At 38.1% G+C, this 27,133-nt stretch overlaps 1 protein-coding gene across 2 annotated transcripts in view; it reads right to left on the reverse strand.

The window, feature by feature from the left end:
* STK24 (serine/threonine kinase 24) overlaps positions 1-25,929 on the reverse strand; it is a 56,808-nt gene extending 30,879 nt beyond the window's left edge. Inside the window, exons 1-2 of one of the 2 annotated variants that reach the window (XM_050332703.1) lie at positions 25,603-25,929; positions 11,218-11,448 (exon numbers count right to left, since the gene is read on the reverse strand). In XM_050332703.1, coding sequence (XP_050188660.1) covers positions 11,218-11,448; positions 25,603-25,644 — 273 coding nt within the window. In that variant the 5' untranslated portion in view covers positions 25,645-25,929. Of the gene's footprint in view, positions 1-11,217; positions 11,449-25,602 lie in introns of those variants that run through there. The other variant, XM_050332704.1, reaches the window with a different exon arrangement.
* Between the last annotated feature and the right edge of the window lie 1,204 nt (positions 25,930-27,133).

Below are 27,133 nucleotides of genomic sequence, written 5' to 3' on the forward strand. Positions count from 1 at the left end.
ACAGAACACTCATAGGCCAATCATTCTTCCAAACTTGTACTACTAATGAAGCTGTACAAATCAACCCTAGACTATTTCAGGATTTTCAACTCAGACTTCTGTTAAACTCATCATTTCAGTCCCTGTAAAACACATAACTTTTCTGCAAATCCCTTATTATTTTCCACTTTTTCTCTTTACAACTCTTACCCTGACCTCTCATTATAGGTAAAACCAATCTATTCACATAACTCATTTCCATTCAACCTTCTCCTCTAAGCTCTTCTTTCTTACAAGTTGCAGTTTCAAGGAACTGTTGAAGAAAGCGGAGAGAGAGAAAACCTCAGCACCTCCAAATGATTATTTTTATCCTAACTGTTACACAAGAGCTTAAAATTTTATCAGTATAATGAAAACTAGACTGAAAGAACCTGAAGAATTTGTTTGAAAACACTGGCTTCTGAATACAAGAAATGCAACATTTTAGAACTAACACAGTCCATAAACCTGTACACCATGAAACTTCCCTTTTGAAGTTCAGTATTTTTGAGTCTAACCAACTTTTTTCAAAATAACAGTTCTTGAAAGTTCTACATTTAACCATTTTTAAAATGCTTACTAACATGCTCTTCAATACACCATAATATTTCCTTATGCATGTAAACAACGTGATTCTTCTGCTTTTATACAACTATCTCCATACAGAGATCTAGAATAATTAAGTTGGCCCAAAGAACTGTATAAATGACTGAAGAATATCTAAGCAAAAGAAAGGTAACTGAGCAATAAAACTACCTCATGTTCACATCAAAGATATGACACAAACACAGTAACTATATAACCATGTAAGAGCACCAGATTATGACAGGGGTAGGTAAAGAAGTTTCCAATCAAAATGGCTAATGTTTTAGAGGTTCATGAGAACACCAGATCAACAGACTGGCAGCCATTTGATGGTGCAGTAAAATCACATTTTAGCTGAAAAGCCTTGTGCTGGGAAGTCTATTGGGACAACAAAATGGGGAACCAGCCCACAGAACTAATGCACCTAAACCTGGGCACAAATACATACACATGCTCTCTTTTTTCAGCACTAGTGTTGGCTAATCAAAGAAGCTTCATGAACAGTGATTTGGTAGTGTGCTCCCTTAAAAGCAAAGACCAGTCTGCACCATCAATATACAATCCTCCCATCCTCAAAAAAAAAATTAAAACAATAAAAATACAAATAAAAAAATGTGAGTTGAACCATTTCACTGAAAGTTCACAAATAGGACCTGTAGCCAGTTGGAAGGCACAGTTGGATTTCCCCTTTGCAGCAGCAGCAGCAGCAGAAAAAAGCTTGCACCTAGATGCCATACTAATACTCCCTTTTCAGATATCTCAGGCCTGCAGCAACAACTGCAGCAGTTAACACACAAGATACAGAAGGACATTTGACATAAACAAGATTACATACTATTAGAAAGCAATTCTATGTCTTCCTGATCTACATGGCCAAACTAAATACACACCTCATGTTACAGCTAATCTAGCAGCAAGATGTGCTCCTTTTTTCTCCCCCCAGTTTTTAGGCCAACTGACTCTACCATTTTTTTAATTATATTTTTGTACCAGAACTAGCAATTCCAAAGCCACAGGTTGGAACTGGCTCATCTGTTAGTGTTTGGGGTTTGGTCTTTTCAAGAGCCAGGTTATTTTTGGAAGGAACAGAAGACACTGAGGAAGGTTGTTTCCCAGGTGAACCAAGTCATTATGCAGTCAACAGATCCCACACAAGTAAAATGGCAGGAATATGAAAGCAGAGTGGGGAACAAGATAATGCAGCTGCCTATTTCTCATACATGTTAGATCTGCCTAAAGACAGCTACCAAGATGTGAAATTATGCACAGAGTATTTCATACTACACAGAAGTCAGCAATCAGAGCAGTATAGAGGCAGCTTTTAAGGCCATCACAAGCAGCACAACACAAACATATTACTTTCAAGAACTGATACTTTACATTAAGCTTTCTAAATCTGGATTTAAAACAAGATCAGAATGACACAATACAGTTAAGTATTTAAACATTATACAAACATAATTAGTAAAAACTCTCCATTTTCTTCGAGATATACTAGTGATGCTTCCCAACCCTGATACACTTGTACAGTAAGAATTATCTAGCCATAAAAGACTAAAAGCGCAGAACTAATTACACCGACAAACAGAAAATTCTTGAAGCCACCTTTGTTTAGTAGATAGATTTTTCAACAGATGTGGAAAAATAGCACAATATGATGCAGATTCCAGAAAGTGATAATAAACCTTTGGACTGCTAAAGGAAAGTAGTAGAATGACAAGTTTCTAAAGTCAGAATTCAAAACAGTATCTTTGAAAAAAGACAATGCAAACAAGGGACTTTTTACTCAGTTAAGAGCACAGTAAATGACTACAGGGAAAGACAGAAGTAGTAAAGACTACAGGTCACAAAGATTCAGAGTTGCAAGGTAACAGTTGGAAATAAAAAGGGACCAAATTACTTTAAATATGAAAACAGGGCCTCAGAGCAAGACCATACATGCTAGAAATAGAGTTTATGGATTCTTTGGCACCATTTCATCTTTTATCTTAGTCTTATTATGGCTGTTAGGAGCTGTATCAATTAAAACCTTCTACTCATTCTTTCAACCTGAATGACTAGATTTGAGAGCCTATCAGAACTACTACACAATCCTTTTTGCTACCTCATTCTGGGCTGTCCAGCCAGATGTCATGTCCACATTTACTACAGACAAAAGAAGGTAACACCCATGCAACTTCTCTGAAAGCTATTGCTGCCTAGTGAGAACAGAAGGGGTTACCAATGGCTTCAGAAGAAAAGCAAGCATACCAGAAAAGGGACTGGCTCACAGGAACCTGGGCTTCATTTTGTTCCTCTGTCATTGCCACAATAACAGAGAATCTGCACGCCCAGCCTTCCTGTCATTTCAGCTGCAGGACTTCCTACAGGATAAAACAATTCCATCTGGCTTTGATCAGGAGAACAGAGAAGCCACAACTCCTCACAAAATGTGATGATGACAACATGGATGCAATTGTAGCAGGCAAAATGAGAGATAGCTACTTTTTTTTCAATGAGTTCAGAGAAGGGCAACGAAGCTGGTGAAGGGACTGGAGCACAAGTCTGACAAGGAGTGGTTGAAGGAGCTGGGGCTGTTTAGCCTGGAGAAGAGGAGGCCCAGCATTGACCGTATCACTCTCTACAACTACCTGAAAGGAGAGTATGGTGAGGTGGAGGTCAGTCTCTTCTCCCAGGTAAAAGAGACAAGACAAGAAGGAACAGCTTCAAGTTGCTCCAGGGGAGTTTTATACTAGATACTAGGAAAAATTTCTCCATGGAAAGGGTTGTAAAGCACTGGAATAGAGAGCCCAGGGAAGTGGCAGACTCACCATTCCTGGAAATACTCAAAAAACGTGAGGACATGGTTTCATGGTGAACATGGTGGTGGTGTTAGGTTGATGGTTGGACTTCATCTTAAAAGGTCTTTTCCAACCTTAACAATCCTATGATTCTATGATTCTAACCTCCATTCAAAGTTCAAGGACTGTGGTTTGCCGAAGTCAAGTCTACAAGAGCACTACTGCTGCAATAGGGCTGGCCACACAGTATAAATGATGGAACATTAAGGAACTACTCCCATATTCACTTCCTTTGCTGAGGTAGCAGCCCCTGTTGCAGGGCATTCAGCAGTCCTAACGTTAAGTGGCAGAAATCTCTGTTCCACCCTAATAAGCACGATGAAACCTGCCAAAAGCTGCCTGCTATATCAAATGACAACAGAATGCACCGAGTCCATTAACTTCCGGCTGACCCACAGCATACATTTAAGGTCACATCAGTTCAGAGATGCTCATAAATGTTAAAGTAAACCAGTTAAACCTGTAAAGTAAAAGAACATCAAATTAAAACTTACTGAAGTCACACATAAACACCCACAAAGTTACCTAGATTGCTGAGGCGAGTTTATTCAACGTACATTAATGTTCTTAAGTCTCTGAAAGTGTACAGGCTTAGGCTTCTTTCAATTCAGCAAACACTGATCTTAAAAAAAAAAAAATGCTAGTACCATAAAACCCACCTTATACAAGCTTTTCCAATATTTAAACTATCTTTCCTTTAAAACAGTGTGTGTGCTTATCAGATGAAATTTGCTTATCTTGACTGCTCAGCAAATATGTCTTTATCATATTTTGGCATAACAGACTAGAAAGCACTAAACTATCAGCACTTAAACACAGAAAAGCTTTAATATATACACACAGAGTGACTTCCAACCTTCTCTTCAGAAAAACAAAACCAAGCCTGAACTTCAGTAATCCTCTGGAATACAGGTTTTCCAAACCTCAAGCTGTTCCCAAAGCTCTTTACTGACTGCATTGCAGTTTTCCAGCCACACTGTGAACTGGCCATATTATTCCAAGAATGGTCTCACTAATTCTGTGTATACCACAGCCCTAACCAATACAAGATTTGCTTTGGCTCAGCCACTGCACTACTTACCAACCTCACATTCATCCGATTACCTGAAACTATAGATACCTTTCAGAAACACTGCTTTTCATAAAGAAATTTTTCTGTCTGCAGTTCAGTTGCCAGAACTCAGCCTTCTACGGAGCTCAGTTACTCAAATTTCATAAAACTATGTTTCTGTTCATGAGGGTACACTGTCACTCCCAAAATTTATCTAGAGGCTATTTTCTGTTTTCTTGCTGTCTATACAAACATCAGCTTGACTTACATCAGTAGGTATATTATATCCTAGACACGAGATAAAAAGCCATATGAGGTTTTGTTTGTACCAAAGCCTAAAATTAAAATTACCAGCAGCTATCTTCTATGACTTTAACCAGTATTGCTGCTTCTTATAAACTACTTTTTTAAAAGAATACTTAAAATAATTTTATAGAACAGGAAGTTGTCTGTGTGACAGAAGGCTAGAAATAAACTAGAAGTCTTATTCTACTTTGGTCAAGAAATTTAAACAGTTCAAAAGAGAGTATCTCAAAAGCTCCAAAGAGTGCTAGAAACATACATTTGCAAGATGAAGAAACACAAGCTTAGACAGTAATATTTTTTAAAATACATCCTACAAGACTAGTTCAATACCAGTTTGATATCACTTGTACCTAGTTACACACTGGATGATGAAACTACTTAGTGATCACTTGCTCTGCCATTGTGTTCCTACATATAGAAATCTAAAACAAGGAAATTAAAGAATTTTTAATGTGTGTATATATATATACATGTTTATACATATATAAACACATTGATCTCAGCTTTTGTTCATATACATATATTAACCTTAGCTTTTAGAGTTATGTACATATACATATATGTAAAAAAGTCAAGAGTCTTTAGTTTCAACTTTTAAAACATAAAGACAAATTAATTTCCTCTTAGGTATTTCTATGTATTAACACAAGATCAAGAAATATATAAACGTTATGAAGTCATAATAAAGCAGTAATTAAAGCTATTAACAAAATTGAAGAAACATCATCAGAGAGGCATCTGAATCTTGGAGATAAAACATATTACAAAAAACTTGGCCTAAAATGGACAGGAGAAACAACCATGGAACCAAATCTAACTAGCTCTTGAAAAATTGGTAAAGCAGAATAAGACGCAAAAAGCAGAGCTGACTGGCTCCTAGACAGAATAAAAACTATTAAAAGTAAGTAGCATAGCAATACTTTTAATGAGTTACAGTATGGCAAAACTCAGAGGACACAACAAACAACTTCAGTCAATTTTATAAAATACATATTAAAAAAAAATAAAAAATTACAAGGAACAAAGAATCCCTACTCCATTACAAGGAAGGCAGTAGATGCTGTAACCTAAAATCTAAAGAAGTAAACAGACCCAGAGAAGTTCCAAGAATTAATTTTGTAAATATCTAAAAGGAACTATAATTCTTTTATCCATGGAGTGTTCAATCAGATCATAGATGGAGCAGATGACCCTTTCTTTTGGAAAACAGCAAGGAACAGGTTTTTAACACACCATGGCAGATAAGGAAGAGCAATTCCTGTAGATATCTGCACCCATATAAACCATGATGCTGCAATATGCTTTAAGAGTGACATCCCAGTTACTTACTATATCCTAGTAGTAGACAAAAGACCTTTGTTGCAATAGAATGACAGCACGAAGACATCATATTTAAAAATACTTTGCCTTAAGAAAAGAGCATTTCCATTTCTGTTTTATATAAACATCTTCGTAATTCTGACAAAAAGACGTACCACAAATAAGTTTATATCCAGGGCGACTGGTACCCGCTTCAGTACTGCTTTTGCTCTATTTGAATCAACTGACCACAGCAACTACACACAAAACTCCAACAATGGATGCAAAGAACAGTCTAGAGGGAATGCAACACTTGCTCCATATGAGCAATAAGCTGTTTTTTATTTAATACTCACTGTGCTAAAGCAGCAATACTCTATACAAACAGGTCCATATGGCTTATTCTCTCAATATGAACAAAAAATTGCTATAAAGCAAACACATTTCTGAAAATAGGAAATTAGGATATAAAAAATTGTAGAATAAGAAAATTTAATCAGCCTTTGGGGTATATCACCCTACTCTAGAAAGCTCTAGAAATGAAATAGTTTTTTTAAAAAGTAAATTCATTAACTCACTGAATTTTAATACTTATTTAAAGTTGTACTTCCATGTATATCAGGTAAATACAGTGGTATTAAGTAAGCTTCCTAAAATTTCAAGCAACAGGTTCCTGAACACACTGGCACGTATAATGACATAGCTTAATGGAAAAAGGTGTAGAATAGCAGAGAATGAAGAACAATATAAAGATTTCTCAAAGATGGTTCACGTGTCAAAAAAATAAACAAACATAAAAATCCCCAAACTAAAACATTCTGGTTACCTATAAAAGTCTTCACGGCAGTTTCTGTTAACCACCTTTGCTGAAAATACAGAATGTGTCTTAAAATCTTTCAAATATTCTAAAGGATGTCAGATCAGGTCTTCTGCAATTACAGAAACTTGTTCTAGAAAGGGTATAAAACACTAATCATCAAGTATACAGTGTTCCAAATGAGACAGAAAATTTCCTTTCCCAATATCTTGAAACTTATCTGCCAGGGGAGTACTTAGAAAGAAAAGTTACTACATAATAAACAACACCTCTTCAGCTCACAAAACAATACACAGGACACCTGGGGAAACAAAGACTGATCCAGAGCCAGAAGGAAAGAAAATGAGAGAGGGAGCAGTTCCAACAAGAGTTTCAATTTGCCGACCAAACATAACGTATAGAAAAGTCAAATTAGGAGTTCTCTATGAACAGTACTTATTTCTTTCCAACATCCACCAGACACATGGTCAGTACGCACTAGGCTGCACAGACTTTAGAGAACAATAATTGGTGAAGTGGTTGGCAATATTACCTAAGATCCTACTCTTCTCACACTTGTTTACTTCGAAGAAGTTTATTCTGTGAGAAAACATTAATATCTTTCCTGTAATTAGTGCTAAACTGTCCAATCACAGAAGAAATAATGTCTCCTAATCACTCAAGACATGGAAGGTTAATGTGTTGAAGATTCTCAGTGATGGATTATTACACTATTAGAAACAGAGTTAAAACATGGTCAGACCCTTAGAACTACAGATGACAGTCCTGGCTTTCAAATATATCAGAGACTTGCAGAAAATAAACCTAGATTTCTAATCAAAAATATTAACCAATTCATTTCAATATGAATATGGTCCTTTTTAAGTGTATGTGTGTGTATATATATATGTGATGACACATTGTTGTTATCCAACAACAAGCCCTGACTCTTAGAACTGTAAAATGTTTCCTTTGCATTCTACCACTTCAGCATCATCTAACAACCACACATATTAATTTTTAACAGCATAAAGAAATGAGGGTTTTGCTTTGAAGACCAAAAGTTATGTAGTACCAACTGTCTTGCAAACAACATACATTCACAAAGAACTAACACAATGAATAAACATGAGTTGTTTTACACTCTACCTGTACAGAGAGCTGTACTTTACTCCAAAAGTAACTGTTAGTTAGTCATACATAGACACTGTTAGTACAGTATCTTAGAGAGTTGACATAAGTTGAAAAATTCATAGGCTTTTGCACTTGACAGAAGAAGGGATGCAGAAGATTGCAAGTATTTTCAGAGAGTCCCCCTCACAACAATAAGCACAAATATCACTAATGACACGTCCATCCAGCCAAACCCATTCAGGGTTCAGAGCCCCACAGCCTTCTCCTACCTTCAATTAGGAAAAGCAACCGTTGCCATATGACCTTCACAAAATGTTGACATCCACTTAGTTTGTATTTGAATGCCGGATTCTCTTTTTCAACCCCATTGTTATTATACCTTTTAAAAACTACTAAGTGGCATCCCCATCAGACTTTTTCTTATATATTATATTTCACTTATCCTGTAAGAGGTGACTATAACTCCTTGTTGGTCTTTCATGTGGGCACAAATGACACTAAGGGTAACTAGGAACCATCAAACTCAATTTCAGGGCTCTGGAGACGGTGCTCAAGGGTCTGGAGGCCCAGACAGTCTTCTCCTTGGTCATGCCACTTAGGGTAAACTATGAGAGAACTAGTTGGATTTACAAAGTAAACAGCTGGCTGTGTTGCTGGTGTTGGCAACAACATTTTGGTTTGGGACCCTGTTTGCTCATTAGGAGAGACAGAACCCACCTCATGAAACGGGGCACACGAGCCTTTGTTGACAGAAGGGCCAATCTGGTAAAGTGAGCTTTAAACTAGGAAAAGTGGGGAAAGGGAAGAGGACTACAGGGCATCCCCCTGCAGCCTTCTCGGGATACTGACACATTCAAATACCTCTATAAAGTGCCTCTACACCAATGCACACAATATGGGGAACAGACAAGCGGAATTTGAGTGTGTGTGTGTAGTCACAAGTCTTTGATCTCACTGCACGTACCAAGACATGATGGGACAGCTCACACAGCTGGAATGTCACAGTGAAGGGCTACATGCTGTTTAGGACAGACAGACCAGGAAGGCACAGTGGTGGAGTTGCCTCTATGTGAGGCAACACTCAGAATGTACTGAGTTCTGTCTTGGGATGGATATGACAGAGTTGAGAGCTTATGGGTATACTCTGAAGCCTAATCAACAAGAAGGGAGATTTAACCTGTGAAACGGATAGCAGCTAATAAGCAAGTTCTAAGTGATGCCCATGTGTTAGAAAAACAAATTACTTGGTAGAATTGTCTAGTTAAGGTATAGGGCTTGACATGCTTCAGTAATCTCAGACCTAGGAGGAGGCTAACACAGCTTGGGAAGAAGGATGTACCACTAATAGCGGACACAAAGAATGCAGAAGTTACAGGCCACAAATACATCTGGCAGAACTCCCAAGATAAGGAAGAAACTAATAGACCCAAGGCAGCAACTGTGCTGAAATCAGCTCCAGCTGGGTAAAGGTAATTCTGGCAGCGAGAGATTGTGATCGCTGACCCAAGAAACCTACCAATCCAAAAGAAGACAAAGACTCTGCATGTGTCCTAATTAGCATGAGATGCAACTCTTTTACCAGTAGAAAGTAGAAAAATTATTAATAAGAGAACTATGTAACTTGTAGCAAATGAACACTAACTCCTTTATTTGCTAAAATGTATAAACAGTAAAAGGTTCTGACAGATGGTGTGCTTGATTTGTGGAATACCACAGAGCACCCGGAAATAAAGTGCGCAACTCTGAAATAAATAATCGATGTCTCTCGAGTGTTTAATTATTGGCCAGCTGCACACCGGTTTGGTGGACAAGACGACCTCACCAGTGGTCCCTTCCAACCTTAACCATTCTCTGATCTTACTTTCTTCCTCTAAAATGGACAGATTTGAAGAAGAGAGACAGTCCAGGAGAGAGTCCACTTCTGCCTTTTTGCTATACATCACTTAACTATCAATCCTTGACTGAGAAATTGCAAAAATAGTAATAGAAGCCATGAGGAAAAATTTATTCAGTTTACTGTGCTCAATTAAGTGCCTTCCAATGCTTGAGATCTAAACTATACATAACTTCTAAATTCAATTTCAGTAACAGGTTATCAGGTCTAAAAACCATTCACAAAGCCCCTCACTGATAAGATATCCAAGCAAACCAGTTCAGAGGACAAGGAAGAAAGGAAAAAACTGTCTCTCTCTTAAGTAATGCATCTCCTGGATTCAGAAAAAGTCCTTTTTTCTTTGGAAACTGATTGGCAATCTCAGAAATACAGAGATAAAACAGCATCCCCCTTTCAGAACCTTCATGTTTTTGCTGATAAATAGAATGCTTCCACAAAAGCAAAAGCAGACTGAAAATTAAAGTATTTTCTGCCTATTTCTAACTTCAAATCCTACCAAGACAACAATCTCTCTTATCTAGATTGCCATCTCACTGTCATAAAAGAAAGAGTTATCCACATGGGAACAAAGTCTGCCCAAAGAAATAAAGTAGTACCAAAAGCTTCCAGATATTTTCACTACCTTCTAGACATAATAAATCACTACATCCATCCAATTAAAAACAAAAACAGAAAACCAAAACAAAAAAGCAAACAAACAAAACTATCTGTCTCACTTATAACTGAACCTTGATATTAATGACGTGGCAGGAGGACAGAAAGGAAACAGATTAAGGAGGCAGTCAATGGAAACCCCTTCCATCATTTCATTTATGGCTAATGTGCAAATAAATTAACTTTTAGATTTTAATTTTCAAATCAGATCAAGGTTAGGTTTAACACCTTAGAAAAACAACCTAATAGCTTAGGTTTGATCCCTAATGATCAAAACTTGACAAAAAATTTCAAGCTCCACAGCACAGAAGATACTACATTGCTTTTAATATTTTGACAATTCAAATGCAGAAATAATTTTCAGAATTTAAATAATTACTAGAGTTACATCCTCCTAAAATTAAGTGAATCAGAGCTTAACTAACTCATGTTATTTAAAGTTTTTTTGCATAGAAACATCAAAAGACACATTCAATTTTTTCTATTAAGTTCTGTCATTTTTTCTTTAGAATTGAAAGGACAAAAATATATTTTTCTTCAACTGAAGTCTGATTGAAACCTTGTCAATGAAAACAGACACAATTCAATAACCTGGAAAAGAAGTACTTACAAAATAAAATCACCTTCATCTGTATCTTACCTTTAAATAGGATCCATAATATTTAGTTACATATGGACTGTCACATTGACTCAGCACTGTGATTTCTTGTTGGATGTCTTCTATTTCATCTTCTGCTTCTTCTAGGTCAATAATTTTTATAGCAACAACTTTCTGAGTCCGATTGTCAATTCCTTTAAAAACTTCACCAAAAGAGCCCTTACCAATTTTCTCCAGTTTTGTAAACAGTTCTTCTGGATCTGCCTTCAGAGTCTGTTAAAAGTAAGAGAAAAGTTACTCAATATTTGTAACACTAAAACAAAATGTGATATTTTGGAAGGCAACAAACACTTCAAATTCCATACATTCCTATTTATCTAGATACTTTTTTCCTATCTCCATAATCATCACATCGTTCCTGTATCCCTTATATGCACACACTGCAAGGTTTACGCTTCTCTGTATATGAACTACAAATTTAACACTGTCCTTATGTCAGGATTTTATCCTATCTAGCAACAGAAAGTGTTGCTACCTCAATTTCTTCTTCTTTGCCAATAAAGAGCACCCAGAATGAAAGATCCTTACAAAGATTTGTTTTCTATTAAAAGCAAACCGATCAAACACCACTAGTAATAAAGATAAACCTTATGTCAAACCTTTTCTCTTGAAATTGGTTCTTTCACAAATCCCAGTGTCCTTCTCTTTTGTATTTCTCACATATCTCATCGTCTTAAGGATTTCATTCACCCTGTTCAGTGCACAGAGCATTATTTTGTTTTGTTTGAAGTGCCAAACAATCCTCTTCAATTTTCTCCTATGAAGGATCACCTGCATGAATTGCCACGCTTCCCTCCTTATCCCTGACCCCAAGGTTTTTCTCGAGCAGGATTTATTTATCTTTTTCTTCTTTTCTCAGTTGTGCAAACTCATTCACTTCTAAAAAACATCCTGTTCCCAGCTTCCTTGATTTGAACAGTCGCATAATAGCTATGAGCACTCAGCTAAACATGCAAATATAAGACCCAGGTGGACCATTCTGCCATAATTGGGTTTTCTCTAATGTCAAGTATTCAGCTCACTACTGATGCTCTTAGACTATTCACTTTCAGTGCACAGATGATAAGTTCCATGGTATACCTTCTAAATTTTAGCACAAGGAGCCTTCTTAGCTGACAAAAAAACATATAAATTACAACCACAGGGGATTGGACTAGATGACCTTTAAAGGTCCCTTTCAATCCAAACTATTCTATGATTAAACTGCAAAAGCTATAGAGGAGAGGGAATAGTCATGAAATGAAGAAAAACAGGATAGAATTACTTAGAATCTTTTCCTTAAGAAATAAAATAAATACTTCAAAAGCTTGTTATTTTTTATAAAGGGTGACACTAAGTGAAAATACATCATTGATATTCAGTAATGCCTAAATAAGCATAAACCCACCATTTGTACTTGGTCAAACTTTGTAGAAACATAAGGAGGAGAATGACAATTTCTAGGTTACCACTGAGAAGCACTGAGCCAACATTTTCTTTATTAATTAAATTTGGCTTATGAAGCATGTCCCACCTATACTTCTGTCTCCTTCCACTCTCACATCTCAAAGGTTAAGTAATTAACCCATGCAGCCACAAGAGGAAAACAGTCTAGAACACATTTTAGTTTGTCTGGAGATATCTGAGTTTCACAGCTGAATTAGATGTTTTGAGGACCAGGTAGCTGGGAGTGACTGAGCTTAGAGCATTGTGTTTGTCACACATGATTTTATCATCATGTGGCAAAAACTGGGAGTACATCACTACTTCTAATACTTTAAGGTAAGCAATGAGACATCCTGTCTTTCAGATAATCATCCCAGGAATGGATCACTGGTGAGATAAGCCCAAAGAAAAACCACTCTAAGTGTACTGCAAGACTTCACCAGCCCTAAGAAGCTCCCCCTGCTTTACATCTTATTGATCCATACTTCTATCCAAAGTCAGTTTCAGGAAACAAACAGAGGGATATGGGGAGCTACACAGTAGCCCCTACTAACACCTCCAGGGACATAATTTCTAAGAGACCACAAAACTACTAAGTAAATCGTGCTGTTCTGGTTCTTCTCATGCCTCACAGAATGCTCTGTTGTCAATATTTAAACCAGTCTTTTCTGAGAATTCTTCATTAATAAAAATAACTTTATCACCTGCATCAGACATTTTCCCTTGTGGAAAATCAACTATCAGTCTATGATTTCATACATACTGTGCTGGAATTTGAGATGATATGCTGTAGAGAGCTGTGAATGCCTAACCCATCCACACAAGCTTTCTAGTTCCATTCACTAGCCACAAGAATCCGAGCATTACATCATTACAAAGGCATCTGGGTAAGTCACACACCAATCCCAGTCACAGATGCCTAAAAAATTCCATGTTTCACCTCCAGAGAAAAAAATCCAGCACGGCTCAAAGTTGCAGTGTGTTGCAGTTGTTCATATGGAGCAAAATGGAAGGGCTACTTGCCAGCAGCTCTTTGAGTTCTGTTGGCTGTATGTATTCATCCCTTATTTTCCCTTTTCCCCTCAATCATCTATTGCAATCTTACATTAAAGTCCATCATTTCATGACACCACAACCTTCCAAGACTTGCAGAAATCTCACAGACACATTTTTACAGTGTCAAGCTCTTGGGATTCTGGTATTAGGCTGACAGTTTTATAATACAACTAAAAGAACATTAATAACCCCAGAAAAGAAAGGAAGGTGTCTGCTCCTGGAGGATCCAAGAAGTAAGGAACAATTGTTGCTGTTCAATTTTTACGATGAAAATTTCGCAGCTGTTTGGAAATGTTAATTGTACAATAATAGCTGGAATTAATAGGATTAAAATAATTATTAATAAAAGGTTATTTTCCAAGTTCCTTCTGAAATTACTAAATATTTTTAAAAAACTCAAACTTTTTCTTCCCACTTCAGAACTTTTCTAAATTCATTTATTTGTTCTAAAATTTAACAGTTGCCATTCCTGAATTTTGTTCTGGCAACACAAGGTAGTAGTTGTTTAAAAAACAAAAAAAACAAACAAACAAACAAACAAAAAAACCCACCAAAAAACACAACAAACCAAAACACGAAACAACACACTCTTGCTTTCTAAGAAGGTCTTAATTTTCTTCTCCGGAGACCAACTTTGTTTGAAGTGAGATCCTTAAAACACTAGCAACTTGTGTTTTTGCAAAACTAGCAGTTGATCTCTCTTTAATGACCTTATTTATTTCAAAAATGGAGAGATCAGGCCTCCAATACATAATGAACTGTTTGAATTTGAAGGTACATGAGTGGCCATGAATTCCCATTCATTTGTTCGAGATCTCATCTGGAAAGTATTCTCCCCAAATTTACTTGTTTGTTTTTGTCAATACTTTCAGCAGAGCAAAAATAAACAAAGAGCTTTATAAATAGTCTCCCTACACGACTGCATAGAGAAAATGTCTTCCATAAATACTGTCACTACAGTTTTGCCGACTCTACTCTTTGCAAGCTTTCACTAAGCATATAGCTTATTCCTGCTAATATTAAAACAAAGGGAACTGCTGAAAGAGCCTTCATGTAACTGAGAACACTAAATACTGCTAGAAAATACAGAATAGGACATCAACATCTACTGCAAAAGAGTAATGTTAACTACCTTGATAAGGAGCTAGATCTCTGTCACCAAAACATTTCCTGCCAAGTGTGACACAGAATAAACAATGTGGCAAATCAAAAACAAATTCTGGAATGTTCAGAAAGAATGATTCCAGAACTTACAATTTCCATAGACATTTGAATTAGTTTGCTTTTTATTTTGAATAGTTTTTCACACTTCTGAACACAAACTGCAACCATCTTGTCTCAATCTCCAGCTTGTTCAGCCATGCAGAACAAAGTCCTTTTCACCATAAGCAAAGCCACCATTCATCCAATAATTTGAGTAATCTCTCTGCACTTGTACCACATTGGATTCATTACTTTTGACCTTAATCAGCCAGAAAAACGTACTGCATTTAAAATTAACTCTTCTCAGTACCTAACAACACTGTTACCCATTTCTGCAGAATAAAAATAGTGCAATACATTCCCAGATCCTATTTGTTCAATTTAGCCTCATGGCTCAAACTCCGCTGCAACCTACTAAACCAAATCACCTCTTCCTAATTCTCTGCATTTCCAACTAATGAACTCCCAGCGCATTGCAAAGGTTCTTTGTAATGTTTCATACTTATGACAAAGTGCACTTCACACTGTTTTTTTCAGTAATTCCAGTTCTCAGGGTTGTGTAGTTCTTCAGTAATTGCCTCTGAAATGGAACAGGTGCCTTTACATTTTGTACCATCAGCAATTTTAATCGGTATGCAGTGCCTTTTTGTATGCTAAGGTTACTTTTCAGTCAGCAACTGCCAAGGTGAATCCTGGACAAACCAGTAGTATCCTCCACTCTGACACCACCTCTGCAGTATGCTCCTCACAGCCAGGACTATACACATCTTGGAAAGTATTTATTTTTATGATTCCCTAATTCTCACCTGAACTAACTTCCCCTTATAGCTCAACAGAAAATGTTATTGAAATTCAAACGAATTAGATCAAACTTTATCCATAAACATTCTGATCTAAGATAGAGCTTTAATTGAGTATTTTTCCGCACCTCATTCCAGTTTTATTTCTAACCTCCTTTTATGAAAGGCTATTCATCCAGTTATCATATAGAAGAATTGAAAAACAATTTTTTTCTTTAACTTGCAAGAGTTATAAGGCATCTCCATATTCAGGTTCTCAATCTTATTTGTGCAACTGATTTGACTTGCAGATCTGTAATTGCTCTGTGCTGGGTTGTTTGGAATATACAATCAACTTTTAACACCTCAGTTTGTATACTTTGCATTTCACCAAATCCATTTCCAATTAGTCAGTCCAGTCCTCATTCCCTATCAAGACTGAGCCCGAAACACCATCATCTGAAGAGGCTCGGAAATTTCTGGGGATTGTTTTACCTTTGAAAAGAGAAGCCTGGTGGGTTGGAAATCTTAATGTGTGTGAATACCTGATGGAAAGGAGAAAAGAACACAAAGCCAGACTCTTCTCAGTGGTGTCCAGTCAAAGGACAAGATGCAACGGGAAGAAACTGAGTTTCAGGAAATTTCATGTAAACTTACAAAGAAAAGAGGAAGAGCAAAAAACAAACAAATGAAAAACCACAAAGGAAAAAAAAACCAACCTCAACCTTTCTTACTTTAAGGATAGTCCAACACTGGAAAAGGCTGTCCAGGTAGGTTGTTGATCATCTGAGGTATTCAAAACTAGGCTAGATGTGGTCCTGAGCAACCTGCTGACTCTGAGGAGGTGGACTAGATGTGCTCCAGAGGTTCCTTACAATCTCATCTATTCTGTGATACGCTATGCCTATCACACCCAGAATTAGTTTTAGTGCTAAATTTACTTCACAAATACATAATTTCTTTTGAAATGAGACACCACTGTTGCATATAATTTCTTTCTTTTAAATTTATTCTCTGGTCAGACCAGAGAACAGAAGTCTAGCAGACAAGTTCATACAGGCAATTTTCCCAAGTATGCAGAGAACTTCGAGGCTAAAGTCAAAGTAAATAGCTGGCACAGTTGACGTCATCCTTCATCACACCGTTTCCAATTTCAGAAGCAGAACTGCAAAGGTTTTCCTATATCACCACTTGCAATCTTTCAAAAACCATCTAAAGCCTATTCACCTCAACACAGACCAGTACTAAGCAGCTTTCCTTTTCCCTTGGATCCCACAGAGTTAGCTGCATGAGTGGCAGTAGTGGAGAATCATTGTAAATTTGGGTAAAACGCACAAATGCAAATCTTACAGCTCTCCCACAAATCTGGGCTACCAAAGAAGGGGTAGGAAATAAACAAATACACAACCAAACAAAAAAAAAAAAAGCAAAAAAAGTACCAACTCCCCAAAACACCCATGTAAGGTGGTTTTACAACAGGGAAAAACTAATTCCAGGGAGGAGAAGCTTCAAACTTTGCTACTCACAGCATTTAGCTTTCTCTGAAGCTCACAAGTTTTTGTTTTCAGCAATATATACACCCTGTATACGAACAACTGATACAACATACAAAATTATTTCCTGCAGTTGGTGTGAAATTGAAATAAAAGAGAGGAAGTATACAGAAAATAAGTTGTTCAACTTTACTGCATTGTATCAAGCCCTAACTATACTTTCAAAGAGCAGCCAACTAACCCAAAAAGATAAGATACAATGAAGTATTTGGATTTATAGTCTGGGACTTTATTATGTAAAGAAGGAAAAAAAAGACACTTTTAGGAAGCCTTAAAACTGGAATAAAACTTGAACCCTCAGTTTCACTTATCAATAATAAAGTAAAATCAGCTGAACTAGCACAGTCATTTTATAGTTATGAACATTATGAACATTATCATGAACAGCAAAAACTGATTTTTACTTTCTTTTAAGAAGACTTATTACCAAATCATCTAATGAAAAGTACATAGACTAAAATTAAAGCATTCATCCATAATAACTAGGTGCAAAACTAAGATCCAGCTGTTTCACTGAGAATTTGTCAATTATCAAAAATACCAGATGATTATTCTTTCCTTTTTTTTTCTTCACACACATTTCATATTTCTCACTTTCCATCTCCAATTCTATAATTATTCAATTCAGACCCTTACTACCATAAGGAAATTGCTTTTTTCTAGGAAAAATTAAAAATACCAAAAATAAGAATTAAGAATAGCAGTACATTATCAATAAAAAGGAACAATTGCCATAAATTCTGTGTGTTGCAACAGTGGGGAGGGAAAGTAAAGACTAAAGTTGTAAAACTTGATATCTCAAACACTTTAGATGTCACAAACAGATGAGGATAAAAACATACAACACACATCACTACAGCCTAACACTCAAATTTGTCACATAGTTCAACTCCTTTGTTCTGATTTCTACCTAGATTGAAACAGGTTGTAAGCATGTTTCCAGCAGGAATAAAAAAGTTGCCTGAAGTTTGACTACTATAAAAGTATTCCTCAGCAGTTGTATAATCCTCTTTCCACTTATTTTCAAGAAAGGTGCATTTATCTGAGATTCAGAATACATAACATTCAATTCTTTATTAACAGAACAGATATCCAAAGCATGCTTCCAGTTGACCAACACCATTTTCTAGGTGCAATGTTCCCTGCAAAAATCACTCTGAAACTTTCTGATATTTTTCATTCAGATCTACATTCAGAAAGCTGCTTAGTGTATGACCTTAAGAGCTTAATACCAAAATAAATAGGTACCTAACCACAGCCTGCTTTTTACAAGCATTCAGAAAGAATAAATTCCAATTAAATATGCCAAGTTTCTGAAGTTTCTCAGTTTTGTTTGTTTTTAGTGTAACATCACTAAAACTTTGCATAACCTATAACTGACTTCCTCCCTTCCATCCATTACACTTTTAAACCATAAATCATTGCAATTGAAAAATCTCTCCGTGCCTTGAGCACACAATGAAGACAACTCACAAGTATCATCAGTAGGTCCAGCACAGCAGTGAAACACAAAATATATTTGAGACACCAAGAGGACAACAGCTAGGGAAAAAAGTCCCAAAAAACAGTTTTGGAGCTATGTCTCACTTGTTTCCACTTGTTAAAAAGCTAAAACATTGTAATAATCATTCTTAATTAGCTAAGTTGTTGATAAATAGAAAAATAAAGTAGTGGCTCTTCGTGGAAATTCATATCATTATGACAAATGGTTGAATAAATAATGGATATAGAGGCAATTAGAAAGTTATGTTGCATTAATCCTACTAGAGGAAAAGAAGGAATATAATGAGCTGTAAGACCTACAGCAATGACATAATTTGAGGGGCAACTCTTCTTGTACCCATTCTATCTGACAGAAAACTCAAATGTATGTCTCTTACAAAGCTGTCAAGCAGAGCAACTAAGAATACAATAGGGAAGTACAAGCACTCCCAAAATTCTTCTGATTCAAGCCTCACTTTCTATAGAGTTACATTGCAGAAGGCTCTTGGTTCTATACTAATATAGAATCAACATTGTCTGACGTTTGTGCAACCTAAACATTTATTACTCTCAGACCTGTTCTTGTCCACTAAGAGGGAACAATTCCATGCACAAATACTCCCAATAATAAAAAAAATTTTTGGCTTATGACAGCAATTTCACTAAAAAAGAATGTCTATTCAATATAGCTCTTCAAAAACAGACTACATTTATCTGATTTTTGGAACCATACATCCTGAACACATCCAGGAGTTTGATTTCAGGTAATAAACTAAAGCTTAAAGCAAGCTTGAGAAAAACAAACAAACAGATTTTACTGGTATCAACTAACTTGTGAATGGCAGCACCACCTTATACTGACCACGGCTCAAGACTCAATTAGGCAAATAAACACATCAGCTTAAGTGAAATAGCAATTTTGTCAAAATGAAGTTGCTCCATTCACAACATTCTCTGTACAAAAAAAAACCCTTCAAATATGGAAGCTGAAGACTACCATTCAGGCAAACAAACAAACAAACAAACAAAAACCTTCCCCTACCAGGAAAGAGACATCATTTTAATAATGGGTTAAGAAACCCAGGATTAAAATCATTCTCTGACTGTTCTCATGTAGTATAGCGTAATTTTATTATCTTATGTTGTCTTCTTATAAAACTAAATATTCTCTTAAAGAATTTCTCCCTCTACATCTCAAATCCAGTACACTGAAGAGATGCTTCCTATGTATCAACCCTGTTATCAATTCTCAGATGCATACACATACATGAAAACGTACCCATATTAACAAAGAGTTAACAAGTAAAAAAAGCTTTGATTATATAGCTGCATAACACAAATGGCCACACAAAACACTTCTTAATTAAACATTACTCCACAAATGCAAGCAGGTGTATCATTGTCAAAGCAAAAACCAGATCAAATTCAGTCATAGAATACCAGGTTGGAAGAGACCTCAAGGAACACCTGGTCCAACCTTTCTTGGTAAAAGCCCAGTCTAGACAAGATGGCTCAGCACACTGTCCAGGCAAATCTAAAAATCTGAGTCCAGCACTGGGGTATCCACCACTTCCCCAAGAAGATTATTCCAATGGCTGATGGTCCTAATTCTGAAAAATTTTCCTCTTTTCCAATCAGAATCTTCCCAGGTATAACTTGTACCCATTACCCCTCATCATTCCACATGATCCCTTGTAAAAAGAGGGTCCCCATATTCTCTGTAGCCACTCTTTCAATACTGGAACACAGTGATGAGGTCTCCTCTAAGTGTTCCTTTCTCAAGGCTGAGCAAATACAGCTCTCTCAGCCTTTTCCCATGTGTCAGGCTTCCCAGTCCTTTGATCATCTTTGTGGCCCTTCTCAGGACTCACTCCAGCCTATCTTTTTTGTACAGCAGGGACTAAATTATTACAGGATGAATGCAGTATTTTATATTACTATTAATTTATATTAGATGCCTTGTTGACAGTGCTTGGTGTATCCCCTATCCCCCTTCCCACCCCACTCCCCAAGTATGAGGGCATAAAAAGAATTTAAACAAATTTTAAAAATGCAGCCACGATACATACTTCCATTTTCTACTTCAGAAACATAAAAGATACCACCATGCAAAAGCTGACATCAGAGCCTTGTACACCACTCATAACACAAGGCCCAATATTTAAATGTTTTCACTACATCAGTAGTCTTTTGTCTCTCTGGGGAACAAAGAGGGTATCTTACTCAAACGTGAAACTGGTACAAGAAACTTGCCATGGCATATGACTGGCCTGACTGGTCTATAAGGACACCTGAAAGACAGTTGCCATAAGCAGTATCTATTTACCTATTGTGGAAGGCCACACGGTGGAAATATGCTTTTGTACTTAGAGGCTGTTGACACTCATGGTGAGACAGAAAGATGAATGCTGACAGTGGTCACTCAATAATTGACAAGGACAACCAACCACCTTGGATGTGATTGGTACCAGAGCAAAGACCCAAAACTAGACTTTGTAAGCTCAGCCTTTAGAAGTATCTTTCCTTACCTCCTCTGCCTCTGTATAAACACCACATCTCACCTCCATATAAACAATTGTAAAATTGAATAGAGTTCTTGAGAGCATGTAAGTGTATCGCATCAAAATCACAGAATGGCTGCAACACCGAGATTCATAAAGATAAGGGTTCACTATTGTCAATCTTATTCCAAAAAGCTATCCAAATACATGCTTCAGATATTCAGGAAGTGATGCAAGTCAACATAAAAAAACCAACAAAGTACCTTGAACTGTTCCCCAAAGACATAGCAGCCTATACCTTACAGTTAATTACCAGTTATTTCCACTAAAAGAAAAGCACCTGCAAAAGCAACAGAAAGTAAGAACAAAGAGACTTAAAGACTGAGAAAATAGAACTGCAGTCATTTTAACTATACAGTCTGAGTTAACAGCACAAGGATTTAACGACATTTTCCAAATTGAAGTTTGCCTAACTTCCTAGGAAGTTAGGCAAAAAACAACACCAAGAAGTCACCCATAGTAATATGCCCAAAGGAAACCAACTCTAACTCCTCCACACACACTTAATAGCAAGATTTTGGGCATGTTTGAGGAAAAGTTTAGTATTCACATATTCAGTAGATGTTGTTATACATGACTTCCCAGTATCATTAGTTCCACTGTCAATAAGAGTTGACTTCTCTCAAACAGCTCCATACATCTAGTGCATAGCCCTGACACAGCCTTTGGCTATACAGTAAAAAGATGCCCCCTTCATTTTCACAATTTAGAACTCTTCTGCCCTGGCACCCAAGGGCTGAGCTTGTACTATGTCACAGAACCATGACATCAGGATATTTGAAAACTGATTAGCCGAGATCATAATAGTCCAAGGATCTGCCAAATATTTAAGTGCTCTCAGTGCAAACTATTTATCAAACTATAACCTAAACAGTAACAGTGAGAACAAACTTTAAAAAAAAGGAAAAAAAAAATCAAATTTGGGAAAAAACCCCAAATCTTCTCCTCCAGAAGCTGCAAAAGAAAAGCAACAGAAACTATGTGGACTTTCCAGTGCCTTTGATTTAACAACCTAATATTCTGTAATTCCCAGACACAGAGCTCACACAGGAATTAGATAAACTAGTTTATTGTAAAGGGAGAATGAGTTATAAAAAGGAGGACAGTAATATCTACAGTTTGGAAGTACAAAACAACAGCCATGCCAGATCAGAACAAAGGATTCCTCTTGGCCAAAACATTTCTCCTACAGCAGTCAAAAGTGAATATCCCGGGAACAGTGCAAAACCAGACAAGTATATAGCCATATTTCCCAAAACACTCTTCCAGTCTCCAGCAAACTGACACTTCAGACACTTTCTGGGCCAGAAATGGTGCCTTTACACTTAACAACCTTTCTTTTCATTTGTCAAGTTCCAACTTAAATTTAGTTAAACTTTTAACATTTCTTGAAGCAAGACAGCTTGAATGTCAATGCTTATTTATATTTTGCATGAAGAACCTATAGCAGTTGCACTGAAAATACAATGAAGAATGAATAAAAATAACTTACTGCATAAACACTGTTATTGCTACCAAAAAAAATGAAAGGGAGGAAGATAAAAAAAGGGTTTATCACACAAAAGAGGCTTGTCTTAAAGATGATAGAACTTTAAAAGCACCCCAGGAATTTATTACCATAATTTTATAAACACAATACTTGATTATTTAAAATATAGCTTTCATAAAGAAGCTATAAAAGCTTATCACAGCCTTGAAATGCAGGCCAGTCTGAAAATCAAGGTCATGTACGCTTACTCCAAGCCAGCCTTGCAGGAATCTCAAACATTTACAGACAAACAAGCACTCTCCTCAGGCCACTCTCTATAAAGCATGAAGAAGGAAGACAACCTATCCTCAGTTTAGTAATCATGCAGCTTCACACTGCACACTTAAACTTCATCTTCTACACAAAGCCCTTAAACCACCAATGACAGCAAACACTTTGAGCTCAACCTTAACCTGCACACACAGAAATTTAGGTCAAAACCCAACTCTGTTTTTATTCAGGTTACAACATGCCCCCTTCGCAGCAAATCTCAGGTTTTGACAACCTTCCAGCACCATCCTACATTTCCTCCACAGTTTTTCATTCCTTTGGCTCACTCTCTACCCACTCACTTTTTATGCATCACTCTTCAAACATCGATCAGATGTCTTGTTCAGAGAGAAAGGTATTAATCCTTCATTTCTCTGCTCTATTTACACACTACTGTGCTCACACCAAACAGCATCAATAAAGCGTCGTCCCTCCTAGTGATTTTTTGGGGGGCAAGAAGTTACTCTGTCCACATTAGCATACTGACTCCTCTCCTGCATAGGCACAGCAAAGAATGTCGGAGAAAGCTGCATAACTTGTCACTGACACTGCTTACACCATTTGTTGCAGAAGCTGGTAGGTGGGGAGGAGGGATCACACTACAGAAAAAGAAAAGACAGTCCCGTGATTTAGGCAATTTAATTATAACCCAGAGAACTAAGCTCTATTCCTCTCTCTTCTACATAATCAAAAGTCCCAAACCATAACCTTTGTATCATTTAAGTAGATGTCACACCTTGTGTGAACTTTACTCTTTGAACATTTATCTGCAAGTACAATCAAAGAGAATCATGTACTGGAAAAAGACCACTATAAAACTGCTATATATTCTGATGGAATGGAAATGGATATAAACATCTTCAACTGGGCACAGAAAATGAGTGAGCAGGATTCACACTAATGACAGATTTTATGCCTCTACCTATCAGAAGGTCTTTACTTTGGTGTTTGGGAGGGTTTTTTTCACTGTTGAAATTCACACTTATTACGAGAAACTCTCATAATAATACAGTAAAAAATCATGGAAAAATAACACTGTCCTGAATAAAAAGAGATTTGAAGTAAACTCACAAATTATGTGGACTAATAAGAACCCTGAATATCTACCCATTTACTACAGCCAACAGTACTACAAACTAAATAATAAATCAAGGCAATAAAAAACACAGGTCCTTAGAGAGATCATGCAGTGACACACATCAGCAGTGCATGTTGCTCACTTCTGAGCAGCTACAAATCTGACTTTTGAATTCTAAAATATTATGGATTCTGTTCCAAAGTAGACTGTTGTCTTGTTTCTAACATGTCTCAAAAGAAAAAAACAAACAAACCCACCAGTAATAACCTAAGTGTAGCCAAATAAAGATACCCTTACTTCTCAGTTTCTGGCAATTGGCAAACTGCTCATATTTGGAAGGTGAACTTGAACACTCAACAGCAGGACGTACGGAGCAATATTAATCAGCTCAAAATGTGGGCCTACATACTCTATATGGCCTCCAGTACTATGCCTGAGCATATAAATCAAACTACACCTAAGCATGTGACATTTTAAATTCAAATCCTCCTGTTATACAAAGAAAAGAGATTCATGACTTAGAATCCTGACTCAGAGAAAAACAAACCAGGGTAAATCAATACTTAAACAAAATGATGCACAAAAACTTCAAATCCAGGAGATAAATTGAGGAGAACTCTAACATGTCATTCATAAGTTGTTCTTTTGGAGGTTAGGGTCAGAAAGTTTCTAATCAGATGTGGGAAACATCAGCATAACACACAGCTAATAATGACCCTAATGTTTTCCTGGCAGCAGTTTCCATTTAAACTAAGAAAAACAGGGCAGGGAGCGGAGTGGGGGGGAAGCCAGCTCAGTCAGCAGAAAAACACACTAGTTTTTTTTTAAAAATATAGTTACACCACAGAACCAGCAAATTCCATCATATAACATCAGCAGCTAACCAACTCTTGGAGTCAAACACAGGAGCCAAACACAGTCCCCGCGCACCCACCTCAGCCCAGCACCACGGAGATGGGCACTGCAGCATGCGCTGAAGGTCAACATTCCCAGGCCCTGCTCTTACGTACTGGTTTTATGTGTGCGTCCCCTATTTACCGCAAAATAACGGGGCTGAAAATCGCCCAACCAGCCGCGGTTCGCTCCAGGAATTAAAACACCGAGGAGAACTCCCGGCCGGGGGGAGGGGGACAACAAACCACGCTCCGCTCTGCACGCCTGCAGCGACACAGAGGCTGCTGAGGACAGGGATGGAGGGAGGCAGGGAGGGATCCACCGGGCGGAGGGACCTCGCTGGGCATCACGCCAAGCGCTGGCAGCACGTTTCGTCTCCATCCCGCTACTCTGCCCCCAGCCCAGTCCCCAGGGCCGAGACACAGCCAAGAGGCGCTTTCTTCCCTCGCCCAGTCCCCCCACCGCTGGGAAGCCCCCTTTCGCGCCCACCCCCTGCCCAGGGTGCGGGGTCGTGCCCGCCCTTGGGGCAGGTCCTTACCTGCATCCCCGGCAGCCCCGTCTGCACGGGGGAGTGAGCCATGGCGGCGGGCAGGGAGGGAGGCAGGGAGCCGGGTCTCCTCAGGCGGCTCCAGGCCACAGAGCTGAGCTCATCTCCACGCTCTCACACACACACAGCGCCGCCGCCGTCGTCCTCCTCCTCCTCCTCCTCCTCCTTCTGGCCCTTCCCCCGGGCGAGCAGCGCCTGTGCGCCGGCGGTGGGAAAGGGGCAGTCCCGAGCGTGGGCTCTCCAGGCCCCCGTCACGGATGCAACAGCAGCAGCTTCCTCATCCCTCCTCCTCCTTCTCTTCTTCTTCCTTTTTCCTCCTCCTCCTCCTCCTCCTCGGGGCTGTGCCAGCGACACGATGACAAACCTGAGGCGGGAGGAGGAGGAGGAGCGGCAGTGGCAGTTCCGCCTCTTCTACCCGGCTACCTGCCCGCCCCGCCCCGCCCGGTGTCCCCCCTTATCCCCCGCCGGCATCGGGATGGCGGAAACCTTAGACGTGGTGTGGCATGCCCCTTTCGTGCCTCCCCTCCGCCTGGGCGCTCCAAGGAAGGTCACGGTAACGCTATCGCTCCACCGAGGTCTATGGTTTCAGGAAGCGCTTGACTTCCTGTCGGGAGTTGCAAAAGCGCTAAACCAGAATGACAGTCGTGTTTCTCCAATAGCTCCTGGACGGCAGCAGGGCATGTCAGCAGTCGGGGCTCCCACACACCGCGGAAGCCCTGGACACAAGCAGACCCCTTGAGAACCTGACAGTGTTCCATTTCCCGTCTTTATTACAACTGAAATTCAAGAGCTCCATCACAGCATTTCCAATGTATCATGGAACGCCCTACAGTTATCTCCTTTACCCCCCTCCTTCCCACGTCGTCCCCCCCTCTTCCCCCCTCCAAAAGCTAGGGAGTTACATGAGTATTAAAATTATTGAAACCTGTCAGCCAGTGGGTCTGGGGTCCATAGAACAGTGTGGGGCACTGTCTTTTCAACTGATTTTCAAAAAATGAAGTGAGGATCCACTGCAGCATTAATTACTTTTCATTAGATAATTCACTAGGGTTTGTACAAGTATCTTAGCTGAAATAAACACTTTAACATACAAAATAGTCTTACTGAAAAGTGGTTGGAACTCCGACTGAAGTTTTTCCTATAGTTATGATATTCTTTCTTGTCTAATGTGGGCTGAGTTAATGTTGTGCAATTTTGCTTTCCTGAAGCTTGTAGACACATAAATGTTCCTAAGATTTCTACCTCTCAGTATAATTCAAATAAAATTAGCTAACAACTTTATGCAGGCAAGTATGTGTGCACACACATACACACACTGGTTGTTTACATGAGAAAATAGACTAAATATATCATCTCTTGAGTGCAGTAAAACGCATAAAGGATGATGGCTAGAAATTGTGTAAAAAATTAAACTACTGGAATTTGGTTTTCAGTTATTCGTGAAGGACGTGATAGTTTGCTTTATGCTGCAATTGAGTTTAAATTCTGTGGGCTTTAGCTAGAGGAAATATGAAAAAAAATT

The sequence above is a fragment of the Myiozetetes cayanensis genome, unplaced genomic scaffold (assembly GCF_022539395.1).
Source record: "Myiozetetes cayanensis isolate MyiCay16 unplaced genomic scaffold, myiCay2020 scf5-8, whole genome shotgun sequence".
Classification (NCBI taxonomy): Eukaryota; Metazoa; Chordata; class Aves; order Passeriformes; family Tyrannidae; genus Myiozetetes; species Myiozetetes cayanensis.